The following is a 14,480-nucleotide window of genomic DNA, read 5'->3' on the forward strand; positions in this document are numbered from 1 at the left end:
ATTCAGTCCCATTCAAAATCCTATTTTCCCTAATCCTAACCTTAATCCAAAAACATAACCTTAACCCTAACCCTAGCTCCTAACCCTAATTTTAACCTTAACCCTAAACCCCGTAGAAATAGCATTTGACTTTTGGTACCCACAAGTATAGTTAAACACGTCCACCCCCCCCTTCACAAAGCAGCCTAAAACAGCACAACACTTAACATACCATTATGTCTTAATCTAGTGAAGTGAAAGAGAACCACGTTAAGAAAACATACAGTGACATCTGGCCAGGAAGTTAAACTCTGTTCAACTTGCTAACGGCATAGCACTGAGCGCAGAAAATACAATTTCACTCATTTACTTTTGCGCTCCTGAAGTGAGGTTTCTACTCCCAGGTGCATAAAAGAACAACTGACAAAATTCTGTAACTTATGTGATTTTTGCAAGTACAGTACACCAAGTTGGCTCAAACTTCTCTCCCGAGTGTTCTCCATATTGAGCCTCTGTGGTGTTTTGGCATTCATGCATACTTTCCCTCTCACCCTTGTCCCAAATCGACTGCATTACAGCTCGTCTTTGTGAGAGGTATTGACATGTTGAAATCACCAAGCTTTTTAAGCGACTAGCGCACAGCTCGGTCACTCATACAATACCCCACAAGACATGCCACCATTGGTCCCTTCAAGTCCAGAAAAAAACTATGGGAAAACGCACAGTACTACATAGAGCCATGACAACATGGAACTCTGTTCCACGTCATGTAACTCAGTCAAGCAGTAAAATCTGATTTAAAACAAAAACAGATAAAACTACACCTTATGGAACAGCGTGGACTGTGAAGAGACACACACACACACATAACTCGCATACACATGCTAACACACGCACATACATATACTGTATATATATGTATGTGAAGAGGGCACGACAATGCCTATTCCCCTCAGGAGACTGAAAAGATTTGGCATGGGTCCTCAGATCCTCAAAGTTCTACAGCTGCACCATCGAGAGCATCCTTACTGGTTGCATCACCGCCTGTTATGGCAACTGCTCGGCCTCCGACCGTAAGGCACTACAGAGGGTAGTGCGTTCGGCCCAGTGCATCACTGGGGCCAAGCTTCCTGCCATCCAGGACCTCTATACCAGGCGGTGTCAAAGGAAGACCCTGAAAATTGGCAAAGACTCAAGCCACCCTAGTCATAGACTGTTCTCTCTGCTACTGCATGGCAAGCATTACCAGAGCGCCAAGTCTAGGTTCAAAAGGCTTCTTAACAGCTTCTACCCCCTGTGTACCAGTACCCCCTGTATACAGCCTTGCTACTGCTAGAATATTGTTGCTCTTTAATTACTTCTTATTTTATACTTCAGTTTATTTTAGTAAATATTTTAACACTTATTTTTCTTAAAACTGTTGTTTAAGGGCTTGTAAGTACGCATTTCACTGTAAGGTTGTATTCAGCGCATGTGACAAATACAATTAGATTAAAAAAAAACTTTTTACCGCTTTTTCTCCACAATTTCTTGATATCCAATTGGTAGTTACAGTCTTGTCCCATCAATGCAGCTCCCGAATGGACTCGGGAGAGGCGAAGGTCGAGAGCCGTGTGTCCTCTGAAACACGACCCTGCCAAGCCGCACTGCTTCTTGACACACTGCTCGCTTAACCCAGAAACCAGCCGCACCAATGTGTCGGAGAAAACGCTGTACAGCTGGCAACCGAAGTCAGCGTGCACGTGCCCGGCCCGCCACAGGAGTCGCTAGAACGCGATAGGAAAAGGACATCCCAGCCGGCCAAATCCTCCCATAACTCGGACGACGCTGGGCCAATTGTGCGCAGCCTCACGGGTCTCCTGGTCGCGGCCGGCTGCGACACAGCCTGGGATCGAATCCGGGTCTGTAGTGATGCCTCAAGCACTGCGATGCAGTGCCTTAGACCCCTGTGCCACTCGGCAGGCCCCACACATACATTTAAGTATTGTTATTTTTCTGTATTATTGATTTTGTATTGTAGATATGTTATGGTAGAGTAGTGTGTAATAATGTGTTGTGTTATGCATTGTTTTATTGTATGTCATTGTGATTGGACCCCAGGAAGAGTAGCTGTTGTCTTGGCAGCAGCTAATGGGGATCAGGAATAAAATACAAATACAAATACTGTACACACAGCATGCTACCTGCCCCTGTCCGCCCCTCTCCATAAATACACACAATTTCCTCTGTAAGTCCTCAGAGGAACCTGGCTCAACACCAGACCAGCTACTTTGGGTTGACCCCTCGTCTTCATTTTCTAAACCTCCGGTCCCCTCTCTTTTCCTTTCCCTCTGTTTATCAGTCCTCTCTCTCTCACTAGGATGTTACCATCAGTGCCTGGTCTCTCTCTTCTCTTTCTCCTTGTTCCTCTTATCTTCCCTGTTCCATTCATCACTTCTTTCTTCCTCCCCCCTTTCTCACTTTTCCCACTTCTAATACATGATCTATTTTTCATGTTTTTCTCTTTTCTACATTCACCTTGTCTCTTTCTCCCAGATCGTAACCCTCTCTCAGCAAGCCACTCAAGGCCCTTACCGTTTTAAAGTGCTCACAGGAGAATCGGCTGGGTCCCCTGACAGGCACCCTGTGGCCCACACACACCGCCATCCAGGCCCCTCAGGTGGGGCAGAGGGGGACAGGAATAGGGAAAGAGGCTGTACGTCCAGAAAACTCCCCAAAAAGACAGGACTAGAGATAAGCGCTCGTTATAGCGACACTCTGTCACATAGACGAGGTTTTAAATATAGCCACGCTGTCCGCCTGACGACTCTCTCTCTCTCTCTTTCTCTCTCTCTCTCTCTCTCTCTCTCTCTCTCTCTCTCTCTCTCAACTTCCCATTTTATACCTCTCTTCACTCTGTCACGCACTGTCTCTGCTCCTCTCCAACTTGCTCTAAGTCACCGTCTCAAACGCACTCCACTCTTAAACTCTTTCTTTCTCTCCCTCTATGACTCCCTCAATCACTGAGTCAACTCTTCTCTCCTATCCCTCCTTCTAGCTCTCAGCCCCCCCTCTTCCCAACCCCTGACTCATAACCCTCCCATCCCAGCTCAATAGTCTCCTCCCCTTCCCAAGATGCTGCTAGGATCAGACCCCCAGACAGATAGTGTAAACAAGATGAATGCCTATGTGTCAGAATAACAAGAAAATACCTCTGACAGCCTTTTCACTGTCCTCTTATACCCTCCACACCTGGCACTGTACATAGAGAACACACACAGGCACACACACTTGTTCAGGGGAGGTCTGACACATTTGAGAACCCGGAGACAGGTGGACAAAAGGGGAAAGTCTACCCTCATTACTTGAGATTTCCCCATCTATCATCTCCAAGCTATGTGATGTCTTCTTCGCAGAGAGAACGTTCACTGTCCTTAAACTATCACGTCTTGCCTTTGGCAGTGAATCTGAAGAGTATGAATATGCGTGTTAATGTTTTTCCATTGTAAAGGATCATATCAGCGGCATAGTGTACTGTACTGTACACACACACACACACACCTCCACTTCCCAGTCATAGCCTAACATGCTACCTCACCCTTCCATCACCATCAAAACCAATTCTGTCCTCTCCTCATCCATACGGCTGGGGCTGGCGTTAACATGGGGCGACACTTTCAGCCCATGTCAGGGTAGGCACCAGATGTCTGATGGGAGAATGATGGATAACTATCCAACGTGACCCAATGCCCATCTGAAGGGGAGGACCCAGAAAAGGAGGAAGTGTAACCGCAGTGTTTAGGGTAAATCACTTACCACTATCACAGAGTGGCCCGCGGAAGTGTTTTTTCACCCCTGCTGCACAAACACACACAAACACACTTTGGTCCTATTTGAATGATGTCACCTCCACCTAAAACACACGCGCTAGAAAGTACAATAAAAAATATATATATTTGAGTGACAGGCCAGACCCTGAATCCAGACCTCTCATAGGTTTCAGCCAATCAGTGAATACCTTAACAAACAGATGGCTTATGGGAAATCAGTATTCATCCGCTGCATGATATGACAACAATTTGTACTGCAGGGAGAGGGGGGGGGCGCTGGCTGTCTAACTGCTGCTGCTAACCACTCAATACCTGTCACAACTCATCGTAGGAATAAATGGGTAATAAAGACAAGAAAGGGAGGGGGAGAGAGAGAGAGACAGAAAGAGCGAGAGAGAGAGAGAGAGAGAATGTATTCAGCTTATAAAATAGGGTGATGGGGAGGTCTTTCTATAAGCACAGTTGTCCAACTCTTTGAGAAACCAAACCCCCCCCACCACAGACCAGGGCAGAGATCTAGATCTCCTGGTCCCTGTAGCGTAGTGGTTTAGGGCTGAGGATGGCTTCCTAAACTGCACGTTCTCTCTCTGCACTCTGTGGTGGACACACACACACAGCTCTTTCAAGTGGTTTCAGCCCACAGCTTACAGTATAGCTACAGAACGATATCAGGCCCACCCTAAATGACCCTTGTCATGTCTGAGCTTGTACTCTGTAATATGAAAGAGCTGTGGTCAGCAACGCCTGGAAGCCACAACGGATAGCCCCCCCCCTTTCTTTCCTCCATCCTTCCCCCCTCATCTCATCTGCTCTTCATCTCCTTCTTTTCCAACCCCACCACAGGTTGAGATGGTGTGCTTCTTCTGGACTCTACTCTGATGGTAAACACATGGACCTAGTTATGAAGTGGGCAAATCTACAGGAAAGACTGAAGTTATTTATCATCCGATGGGGTGTGTGCATGGGTGCGTGCAAGCGTGTGAGTGATTGTGTGTGTGCGCGTGCATGAGTGTGTGTTCAGGCTACACCTGTAGCTATTGTGCAGACTTGTGGCAGCAGCACGGCTGTCAAGGCCAAGTGTGTTAGCGGCTGGTGTGGAAGCCTCCCTCTTTGGCACAGAGTGCCATCTTTAACACATTAGCCCCTCCTCCTCCATTCAAACCAATACGGACAGCTGTCTGATCTGAGCAACACAAACAATACACAGCTAGTTAGCTTACAATTATCACACACTACACACACACAGAGCGATGCATGCATGTAAACGTGCACACACACACACACACACACTGTCCATCTTGTCTCTCTCGCTTTCTCTCACACACACAAACACGCGCACGCACACGCGCACACACACTTTTCTCAAAATCTCTACTACTCTATCCTTGAGAAAGAGAAAGCTTCCTTTCATCCCTAAAAGCGTCCTCGCTCCTTTCCCTCGCTCTACCCCCCCTACTCTCTCATCCCCAGAATTTCAATAAGATACTGCTTGTGTTCTGGTATAAGTCTTCCATTGTGATTGATGTTGCGTGGCCCATATGTCCATAATAAGTTCAGAAAAGGTCATATCAGTCAATAATCAATAGTCCTTTATTAGGATGAAGTAGGTGGTGGACATTGACTACACATCATAAAAATAAAAGGTCATTTTCATTTCTGAAATACATAAACACACACACACACACACAAACGTGCATATGCACACACACGAGCATGCACGCACACATGGGAAAATATGCACACGCACACAAACTCAGAGAGAGAGAGAGAGAGAGAGAGAGAGAGAGAGAGAGAGAGAGAGAGAGAGAGAGAGAGAGAGAGAGAGAGAGAGAGAGAGAAAAACCCACACACAGGCCTGACCCATACACCCTGTGGGTCTTCTGTCAGTCATGCTGTGTGAAGGCAGTGGTACATAATTAAACAGTCTTATCATCTCTCCTCTCCAGACTACCAATAACCTGCCTGCTCTACCTATGACTGACTGATTTACTGACTGTGTCTGACTAGTCACTCGCTGAAGATGAGATAAGAACTAGGGATTAGTACGGAGAGGAAGGAGAAGAAGGAGAAGGGAAGAGAGATTCCACTCTTCCTTTCAAGTCTGTTAACCTGGGAAGAGTCCGTGGGTAGCTCGTAATAGCAAGTGTAACTCAGATCTCCTATATGGCATAAGGTATCATGTCATTCAATGAATATAGAGATCTATTTTCCATCCGCTCACACCACATGACTTCTTTGTACCTGACTGATACTGTGTCTATCAGTGGGCCCCAGATCCCGTTCACTATTACTAATACAGTCAGCACTGTATGACGCCAAACACAGAGAAGTCACGCAGTAACCCTCCTGTCTGTCTGTATGTCTGTCTGTCCGTATGCCTTTCTACTTGCCTGTCTGCCCAGCCCGCCCGCCCGTCTCACTGTTATCACTCTGTCAATTTCTAAGAATAATCCCCCCCCCCCAAAAAACACACGCATGCTCTCTCAGAGTCTCACGCTCAACACTCTTCAACCTCCGGTGGCTAATACCTTACTAAGCCTGTTTGGACTTTCCATACAGACATCAAAGCATCGGTCAAACACAGCAACACTAGGTGAGGGGAAAACACGCATGGCTTCACCCCCCCCCGGACAGACATCGATTAGCTCGTCTGTGCAATCTGACGCCGCAGTGAACGCTGTAGGCTGGGTGAGGAGATGAGCGTTTCCAACCAGAAACGAACACAAGATCAACATCAGAGGGACAGAACGGAACTGTGCTGGGGTGTGGAACGACTGGAATCAAGTGGAGGGAAAAGAGAGGATCGTCGTTCAATAAGCTTTTCTTTTACAGCAATTGCAGTGTCCTTTTTTTTGTTGGAGCGTTGAAATACAATGGGCGTGTTCTACTCGCAGAAAGGACACAACAAGAGGAGAGTGAGAAATCTAGCCAGGTGGTGAGAGAATTGTACAGCGTGCATACAGTGCAGTGAACAGTATCTCTGACAAATACAGTCGCAAGTACAATCCTCTAAAGGAGATCTCCTTCTGACCCAAAACCTGTTCACAACTACTTCTGCGACCCTTTAAAAACCTCAAAAAGAAGCCCGCCCAGATTGACCCCTGGGACGACCTGGACATATTTACCAGCTTCATGGTGACGTTGTTCTGCTCCCAGCGACACAGCAGCACATTCATCTTCCTCCTCGCTCTTCCCTCTCCTCCTCTTCCCCCCTCACACACCTGTCCTAGGTAGGAATGGGAGGACCAATGGCTAGCCAGGACCAGACAGAATCCATCAGAACCAAAGGAAGAAACAGGACTGAGGTCAGAGGAGGCCAACTAACCAAGAAGAGATCCACAGAAAGAGAGGATAGATAGGTACCGTAGAGTAGAGAGGTAGAGAGAGAAAGATCAAATAATGAGAGAAGATTTTGAGAAAAGAAAAAAGAAAGAAGATAGGTCCAAAAAGTTAGAGGGAGCGAGAGATCCAAGAAAGTTCCAGAGAAATACGTAAAGCAGTAGATCCACAAAATCCACTATATATATATATATATATCCAGATAAAGAGCCTGCTCCTGCACCTATCTCTAGCCCAGCAGGTCTCACTGTGCCTGGGGCCGGTGCTCACAGCCTCCCCCCTTCCCTCCTTTCTCTCCACCCCCTCTGGGTCCGCAGCTGGAGGAGGGAAATAAATGCTTCAGTCAAGAGGAGCTCCACCACCTCTACCGCTGTACCACTGCTCTGTCTGAGGGCTAGCCAAACCAAACACACACACAGAGAGGGAGAAAAAGGAGGAGGACCAATGGAGGGGAACCCCCTTCTTCTCTGCCTCCCGCTCCACCCCTCCTCCTCCACCTCCCGCATCCCTCCCCCCAGACGCCCTCGGCAACGCTGGGCATTGTGCTATCGCTCTTCAATGGACCATCCGTCATATGGGGAGGAGAGAGAGAAGAGAAAGGAGAGAAAGGAGAGAGACCTCTTAACCTCCTACCCTCTGTGATCACCCCCCCCCCACAAAAAAAGGGTGGATGCTGGTGCATGATAATACTAGAAGGGGGTGAATAGTGGGTGAAGGAGGGTAGGTTAGAGGACAAACCACATTGGCCTCCTAACTACCCCTCTCTGTTTTCTATGTGTTCTTTATTTAACCAGTCCTCCTTTCTTTAAAAAAAGAGAGGAAAGGTTCTATTTTCCATAACCAAACACGGATCAGCCCAGTCTCTGATCACCATTCACCCACAGCTTACTGCTGCACAGTTTGTGTGTGTGTGTGTGTGTGTGTGTGTGTGTGTGTGTGTGTGTGTGTGTACACATGTGTGCGCGCTCCACGCGCAATGCCCTCCATCTGAGCACAATCCAACCCCCTACACACACACCGCCGCCGCTAACCACAAATTACAAGCCGAATTTGAACTTTGGGAATCGCCCAAGACGTAGCGAAAATTTCCAAACTACTGGATACACAATCACTGCCAGGACTCGGCACATTTTCAAAACATGCTTTTAGCTATGCTGCATCGACAACACTACCATAGCCCTGAAGACTTTCAAGAGCCCCGAAGACCTTGAAACCCTGTCAACAACACAGCTACTGAACTCACGCTCCCAAATGGTGTTTCAATACAGTAGAAGCACACTTTCCCTATTTCTCTCTCACACAAATGCATCGAATTCTACTGCACTCTCCCACACCACTGCAGTAGCTACATAGTTAACAATCCAGCCAGCGTGCAGCACAACACACACAACTGTCTGTCAACTCACCTTATAACACATCCATTTCCTATAAGCATCTGTGGATTTAATGACTGTGGACTATGGCCATAGAGGCAGAGAAGATATGGCCATTTAGTACGTGTTTAAGAGCTAAAAAAAAAAGCCCATTAAGTGGTGGAGCAGAGAATGGCAGGGTGTGCTTTGTTTCAGACCCCTGTGAGGGGGAAATTAATCTCCGTGTCCCCTGGACAATGGGGCCCTAGCCCCATTGCGGAAGAGGGCTTTGTTTTGGAGGACCCCCGCTGCCTGGTTCTCGAGGGTTAGGTGGGGAGTGGGGGGGCTGGGGTGGTCCTGATGCTGTTGAGGAGAAATGCTAAGAAACAATAGACCACTATCAATTCAATGCATTTTAACACTTTCACCACATCTCAAATTCTCTCTCTCTCTCTCTCTCTCTCTCTCGCTCTCTCTCTCTCTCTCTCTCTGTAGACTGTGCTCCATTAACTCACAGAACTAATAGGAAAGCCAGTGTTGCATTACCATAATAATGTGATGTATGATTATAACACAGTTTAGTTCACATTATGGTGCAGTCAGGCGGAACACTCCAAATCACGGAATGCCATCTGGGCCTTGGTTGCTATGGGTACCAGCTGTGACCCTGCTAATGAAAGAACATCTAAATATGCTGCAGTGAGCAGGCTGGTCAGATTTCACCTGCTGTGTGTGTGTGTATGTGTGTGTGTGTGTGTGTGTGTGTGTGTGTGTGTGTGTGTGTGTGTGTGTGGCATGTGTATAAATATATAAACATCAACTTAATCCCTGGAAACAACAAGGTTCTACATAGCAACACTGAAACAGAGTCCATTTTGTCACTGTAGAGGTAAATAAAAGGGTGTTTGGTACTAAGTGGTTGTGCTGGGTTGTTTCTGTTATCTTTTGGTGTGTGTGTGTGTGTGTGTGTGTGTGTGTGTGTGTGTGTGTGTGTGTGTGTGTGTGTTGTGCCTGTGTGTGTGTTCTCTCTATTCACAAACAGGCAATCCCTGAGCCTCCCCCCTGATGAGAACTAAATCCTAAGTGGGGATCTAAAGCTCTGCAATTAAAAGCATCTCAGTGAATGAGTCACACACACACAGCGACTCGCGACGTCAAGTCGAGCGCCATTGTGATCCGCACACAGGTAGAAATCGGAGCCATTAAAACAGCTCAGAACATTCCCTGAGGCAGCAGGTGCTGAGTGCTGAATGTTTAACACAGCAGAGGACAGAGTTCCCATAATCACGCATTGGCAGCATCCGGGGCACTTATCCACATCCCAGTTCATATTGAGGAAGGGACATGAAAGGATCAGATAGGTATATCAATCACACACCAATCAGATCTGAATCGTTCAGAAAGTGGACAAAACATACAACATAAACCAGCAACTTGAGTACCTTTCGGCGACAAACCAGAAACCTCTCGTCGCTGTAGCCGTGAATTCTGTGTAAACACAACCAAAAACGTCAATCTCTTTGGTCAGCCTACAACGGTTATTCAGTCCTACCACCATCCCATTCAAGGGTGACCTTACGACCTACCCTCTGCAGGTCATGTGACATCACCACCAACCCGTGACCTCTACCTCATGGCCCCACCCTCCATATCGACGCCACCACACACGGTTTAGATGACGATAGTGTCCGATTGTGTTAGCCTAACCGTGGTCCAATGGTCCCAGGAGTGACTGCGTTCAATGGCCCTGTTTGTCTGACTGACGTGCTCTTTGTGACAATAACGCAGGAAAGGAGCGAAGGAGCGAAAGAGGCGAGAAGGGCATCTAAGGGAGGTCTCTGAATTGACGTTAGCCCAGTAGAAACAGATGGGCAGAACTAATTAATATGGTTATCCCGGACCGGGGGGGGATGTGACCTCACACAGAAAGACAGGGTTGAGACACAGGAAGTGGAATTAGATAAGGAAGGATCAGACTGACGTTATGTCATAAAGTGTACATGAGAGTCCAATCATTTCGTTCAGTTCACACAGACATCATGTACACAAACGACATCATTGGTGAGGATGATCCTTTATACTTCCTGAATAATCTTGAGATGTATGACATAACTGTCTAATCCTTCTCTATCTGATTCTAGCACAGGTACAGGAAATACAAATATACCTGGAAATACAGTGCATTTGGAAAGTATTCAGACCACCTTCCCTTTTTCCACATTTTGTTACGTTACAGTCTTATTCTAAAATGGATTAAAAGTGAAAAGAGGGGCCTCCCAAGTGACGCAGCAGTCTAAGGCAATGCATTACAGTGCTTGAGGCAGCACTACAGACCCAGGTTTGATCCCAGGCTGTGTCACAACCCGTTGTGACCGGGAGTCCCATAGGGCGGTGCACAATTGGCCTCAGCGTCGTCCGGGTTAGGGGAGGGTTTGGCCGGGGGGGCTTTACGTGGCTCATCACGCTCTAGTGACTCCTTGTGGCGGTCTGGGTGCCAGCAAGCTGACTTCAGTCGTCAGCTGAACTGTGTTTCCTCCGACACGTGGCAGTCTTCCGAGTTAGGCGGGCGGGTGTTAAGAAGCAGGTCGGAGGACGCATGACTCAACCTTCGCCTCTCCCAAGCCCGTTGGGGAGTTGCAGCGATGAAACTAGATTGTAAATTGGATCGCAATTGAATATCACGAAATTGGGGAGAAAAGGGGGTAAAATTTTAAATAAGTATTCAGACCCTTTGCTATGAAACTCAAAATTGAGCTCAGGTGCATCCTGTTTCCATTGATCATCCTTGAGATGTTTCTACAACTTGATTGGGGTCCACCTGTGGTAAATTCAATTGATTGGACATGATTTGGAAAGGCACACACCTGTCTATATAAGGTCACACAGTTGACAGTGCATGTCAGAGAATTAACCAAGCCATGAGGTCAAAGGAATTGTCCGTAGAGCTCAGAGACAGGATTGTGTCGAGGCACAGATCTGGGGAAGGGTACCAAAAAAGTAATGCAGCATTGAATATCCCCAAGAACACAGTGGCTTCCATCATTATTAAATGGAAAAAGTTTAGAACCACCAAGACTCTTCCTAGAGCTGGGCGCCCGGACAAACTGAGCAATCAGGGGAGAAGGGCCTTGGTCAAAGAGGTGACCCGATGGTCACTCTGACAGAGCTCCAGAGTTCCTCTGTGAAGATAGGAGAACCTTCCAGAAAGACAACCATCTCTGCAGCACTCCACCAATCAGGCCATTATGGTAGAGTAGCAAGACTCCTCAGTAAAAGGCACATGACAGCCTGCTTGAAGTTTGCCAAAAATCACCTAAAGGACTCTCAGACCATGAGAAACAAGATTCTCTGGTCTGATGAAACCAGGGTTGAAATCTTTGGCCTGAATGCCAAGCGTCACTTCTGGAGGAAACCAGGCACAGCTCATCACCTGGCCAATACCATCCCTACATTGAAGCAAGGTGGTGGCAGCATCATGCTGGGGGGATGTTTTTCAGCAGCAGGGACTGGTAGACTATTCAGGATCAAGGGAAATATGAACGGAGCAAAGTACAGAGAGATCCTTGATGAAAACCTGCTCCAGAGCTCTCAGGACCTGGGGCAAAGGTTCACCTTCCAACAGGACAACGACCCTAAGCACACAGCCAAGCCAATGCAGGAGTGGCTTCGGAAAAAGTCTCTGAATGTTTTTGAGCGGCCCAGCCAGACCCCAGACTTTAACCAGATCGAACATCTCTGGAGAGACCTGAAAATATCTGTGCAGCGACGCTCGCAATCCAACCTGACAGAGCTTGAGAGGGTCTGCAGAGAATTGGAGAAACTCCCAAAATACAGGTGTGCCAAGCTTGTAGCTTTATACTCAAGAAGACTCAAGGCAGTAATCGCTGCCAAAGGTGCTTCAACAAAGTACTGAGTAAACCGAATATTTATGTAAATGTGATATTTCAGTTTCAGGTTTTTTCTTTGTCATTATGGGGTTTTGTGTGTAGATTTATGAGGTAAAAAGAACGATTAAAAAAACGATTAAGAAAACGTCAAGAGGTCTGAATACTTTCCGAATGCACTGTGTAAGATTACATTTCTGGGTATATTGTGGGCATAATACATACAGTATATTGTCTTTGTTAACATTGATATAATGTAATGCAGCATTCAATATGAATATAGGATGACAACAGCTTCAACAACAGTGAGTCTGTTTTATATAACCGTGCCAAAACACTACTTATAAAATAGTGTGTTGGCTCATAAAAACGACAGTAAAAAAAGGGTGTGTTGCTTGTGACTGTTAGGCTAGATACTCTGTCACAGAGGAATACTAATAGCCTGGTCCCCGGACCTGTTTGTGCTTTGTTTGTGCTTTTGCCTACTCCAAACACACTGTCAAGACAAACACTGTCATGTTTGGCATGACAATTCCATAAAGAGTTGGCAAGAGAGCAGAAACAGACTGGCACCACCCCAGAATAGAATACTAACTCTACCCAAACAAAACAGAATGAACACTTCTAAAAAAAGCATCTGATATCAAAGCAGATAGAGGCCGTTCCCTTGTGCCGCTTTTGACAATGATAGAAACAGGTCCATGCCAATTAATAATTTAATAGTACATTATATTTTCCATGTATACATTTCTGTATTGATCTTCTTTATAGAAATAACCTGCTAGTTCTAAGGGGAAATGCCAAGATCCTTATCCGGAAATAGATGAAACAGTCTAACTTCAACAGTATCAGAGAATCAAATGGTGTATTAGCAGTGTGTGACGTCTGTGTGTGAATTAGAGAAGGAGGCAGGGCTGTGGCGCTCTGGACTGATGGTTTCTGGGATAGCAATCTAGCCTTCACTCAGTGAGCAAGCAAAGAGGCGTGCTGTCGCCGGCTTATTCAATGCCAATATAGGCTCCTGTCTGAGACTTTCATTGTGGCACAAATACAAAAAGACAAAGACACAAATCCAGAGAGAAGCAGACAAAAAGACACACATATCCTAGATTTCACACACACCCCCTCTGATATTACACCCATTTTCTTTTCTGATAAGATTCCACAGTGGACATAGCCAGTCACTGAGCGAGCGACGCCTGTATTCTACCGAGACACAAACACACAGTCCATACACACACGGTGCGACTTGTCTTTATCGTTGTTTTTCTACTCGCCACACATTCTAGACACCTGCTGTTCACACATTAGTCAAGCTATTCAAACTAGTCAGAGTGGATTCCCTCTATGTGAGCTTTAATGTGTGTGAGTTTCACTGTGTCTCGATGGGGAATTAAGCCAGTCAAACCTCTTCTCTTTTAGCTCAGACATGAAAATCACAGAAGAATGGATACAAATTTGTGAAAAATGGATATTTACATATCGCAATATTATTTTGGAAGCAATTATGTTGGTAATTGGACTCGATTTGTCAAAACATTTATTACATACAGTACCAGACAAAAGTTTGGACACACCTACTCATTCAATGGGTTTATGTAGTAACCAAAAAGTGTTAAACAAATCAAAATATTTTTTATATTTGAGATTCTTCAAAGTAGCCACCCTTTGCCTTGATTACAGCTTTGCACACTGTTGGCATTCTCTCAACCAGCTTCACCTGGAATGCTTTTCCAACAGTTCCCACATGTGCTGAGCAATTGTTGGCTGCTTTTCCTTCACTCTGCAGTCCAACTCATCCCAAACCATCTCAATTGGGTTGAAGTCGGAGGCCAGGTCATCTGATGCAGCACACCATCGCTCTACTTCTTGGTCAAATAGCCCTTACATAGCCTGGAGGTGTGTTGGGTCATTGTCCTGTTGAAAAACACATGATAGTCCCACTAAGTGCAAACCAGATGGGATGGCGTATCGCTGCAGAATGCAGTGGTAGCCATGCTGGTTAAGTGTGCCTTGAATTCTAAATGAATCACTGACAGTATCACCAGTAAAGCACCCCCACACCATCACACCTCCTCCTTCATGCTTCGCGGTGGGAACCACACATGTGGAGATCA

The 14,480-nt window shown here is 46.3% G+C and overlaps 1 protein-coding gene across 15 annotated transcripts in view; it reads right to left on the reverse strand.

The window, feature by feature from the left end:
* Nucleotides 1-14,480, reverse strand: part of nav2a (neuron navigator 2a) — a 221,231-nt gene that overhangs the window by 106,212 nt on the left and 100,539 nt on the right. The window contains exons 1-2 of one of the 15 annotated variants that reach the window (XM_045688966.1): nucleotides 7,351-7,366; nucleotides 6,914-7,040 (exon numbers count right to left, since the gene is read on the reverse strand). The exons of 13 other annotated variants lie outside the window; for them this stretch is intronic. In XM_045688966.1, coding sequence (XP_045544922.1) covers nucleotides 6,914-6,964 — 51 coding nt within the window. In that variant the 5' untranslated portion in view covers nucleotides 6,965-7,040; nucleotides 7,351-7,366. Of the gene's footprint in view, nucleotides 1-2,553; nucleotides 2,961-6,913; nucleotides 7,041-7,350; nucleotides 7,367-14,480 lie in introns of those variants that run through there. One more of the 15 variants, XM_045688965.1, reaches the window with a different exon arrangement.

This window comes from Salmo salar, chromosome ssa11 (genome assembly GCF_905237065.1).
Source record: "Salmo salar chromosome ssa11, Ssal_v3.1, whole genome shotgun sequence".
Taxonomy (NCBI): Eukaryota; Metazoa; Chordata; class Actinopteri; order Salmoniformes; family Salmonidae; genus Salmo; species Salmo salar.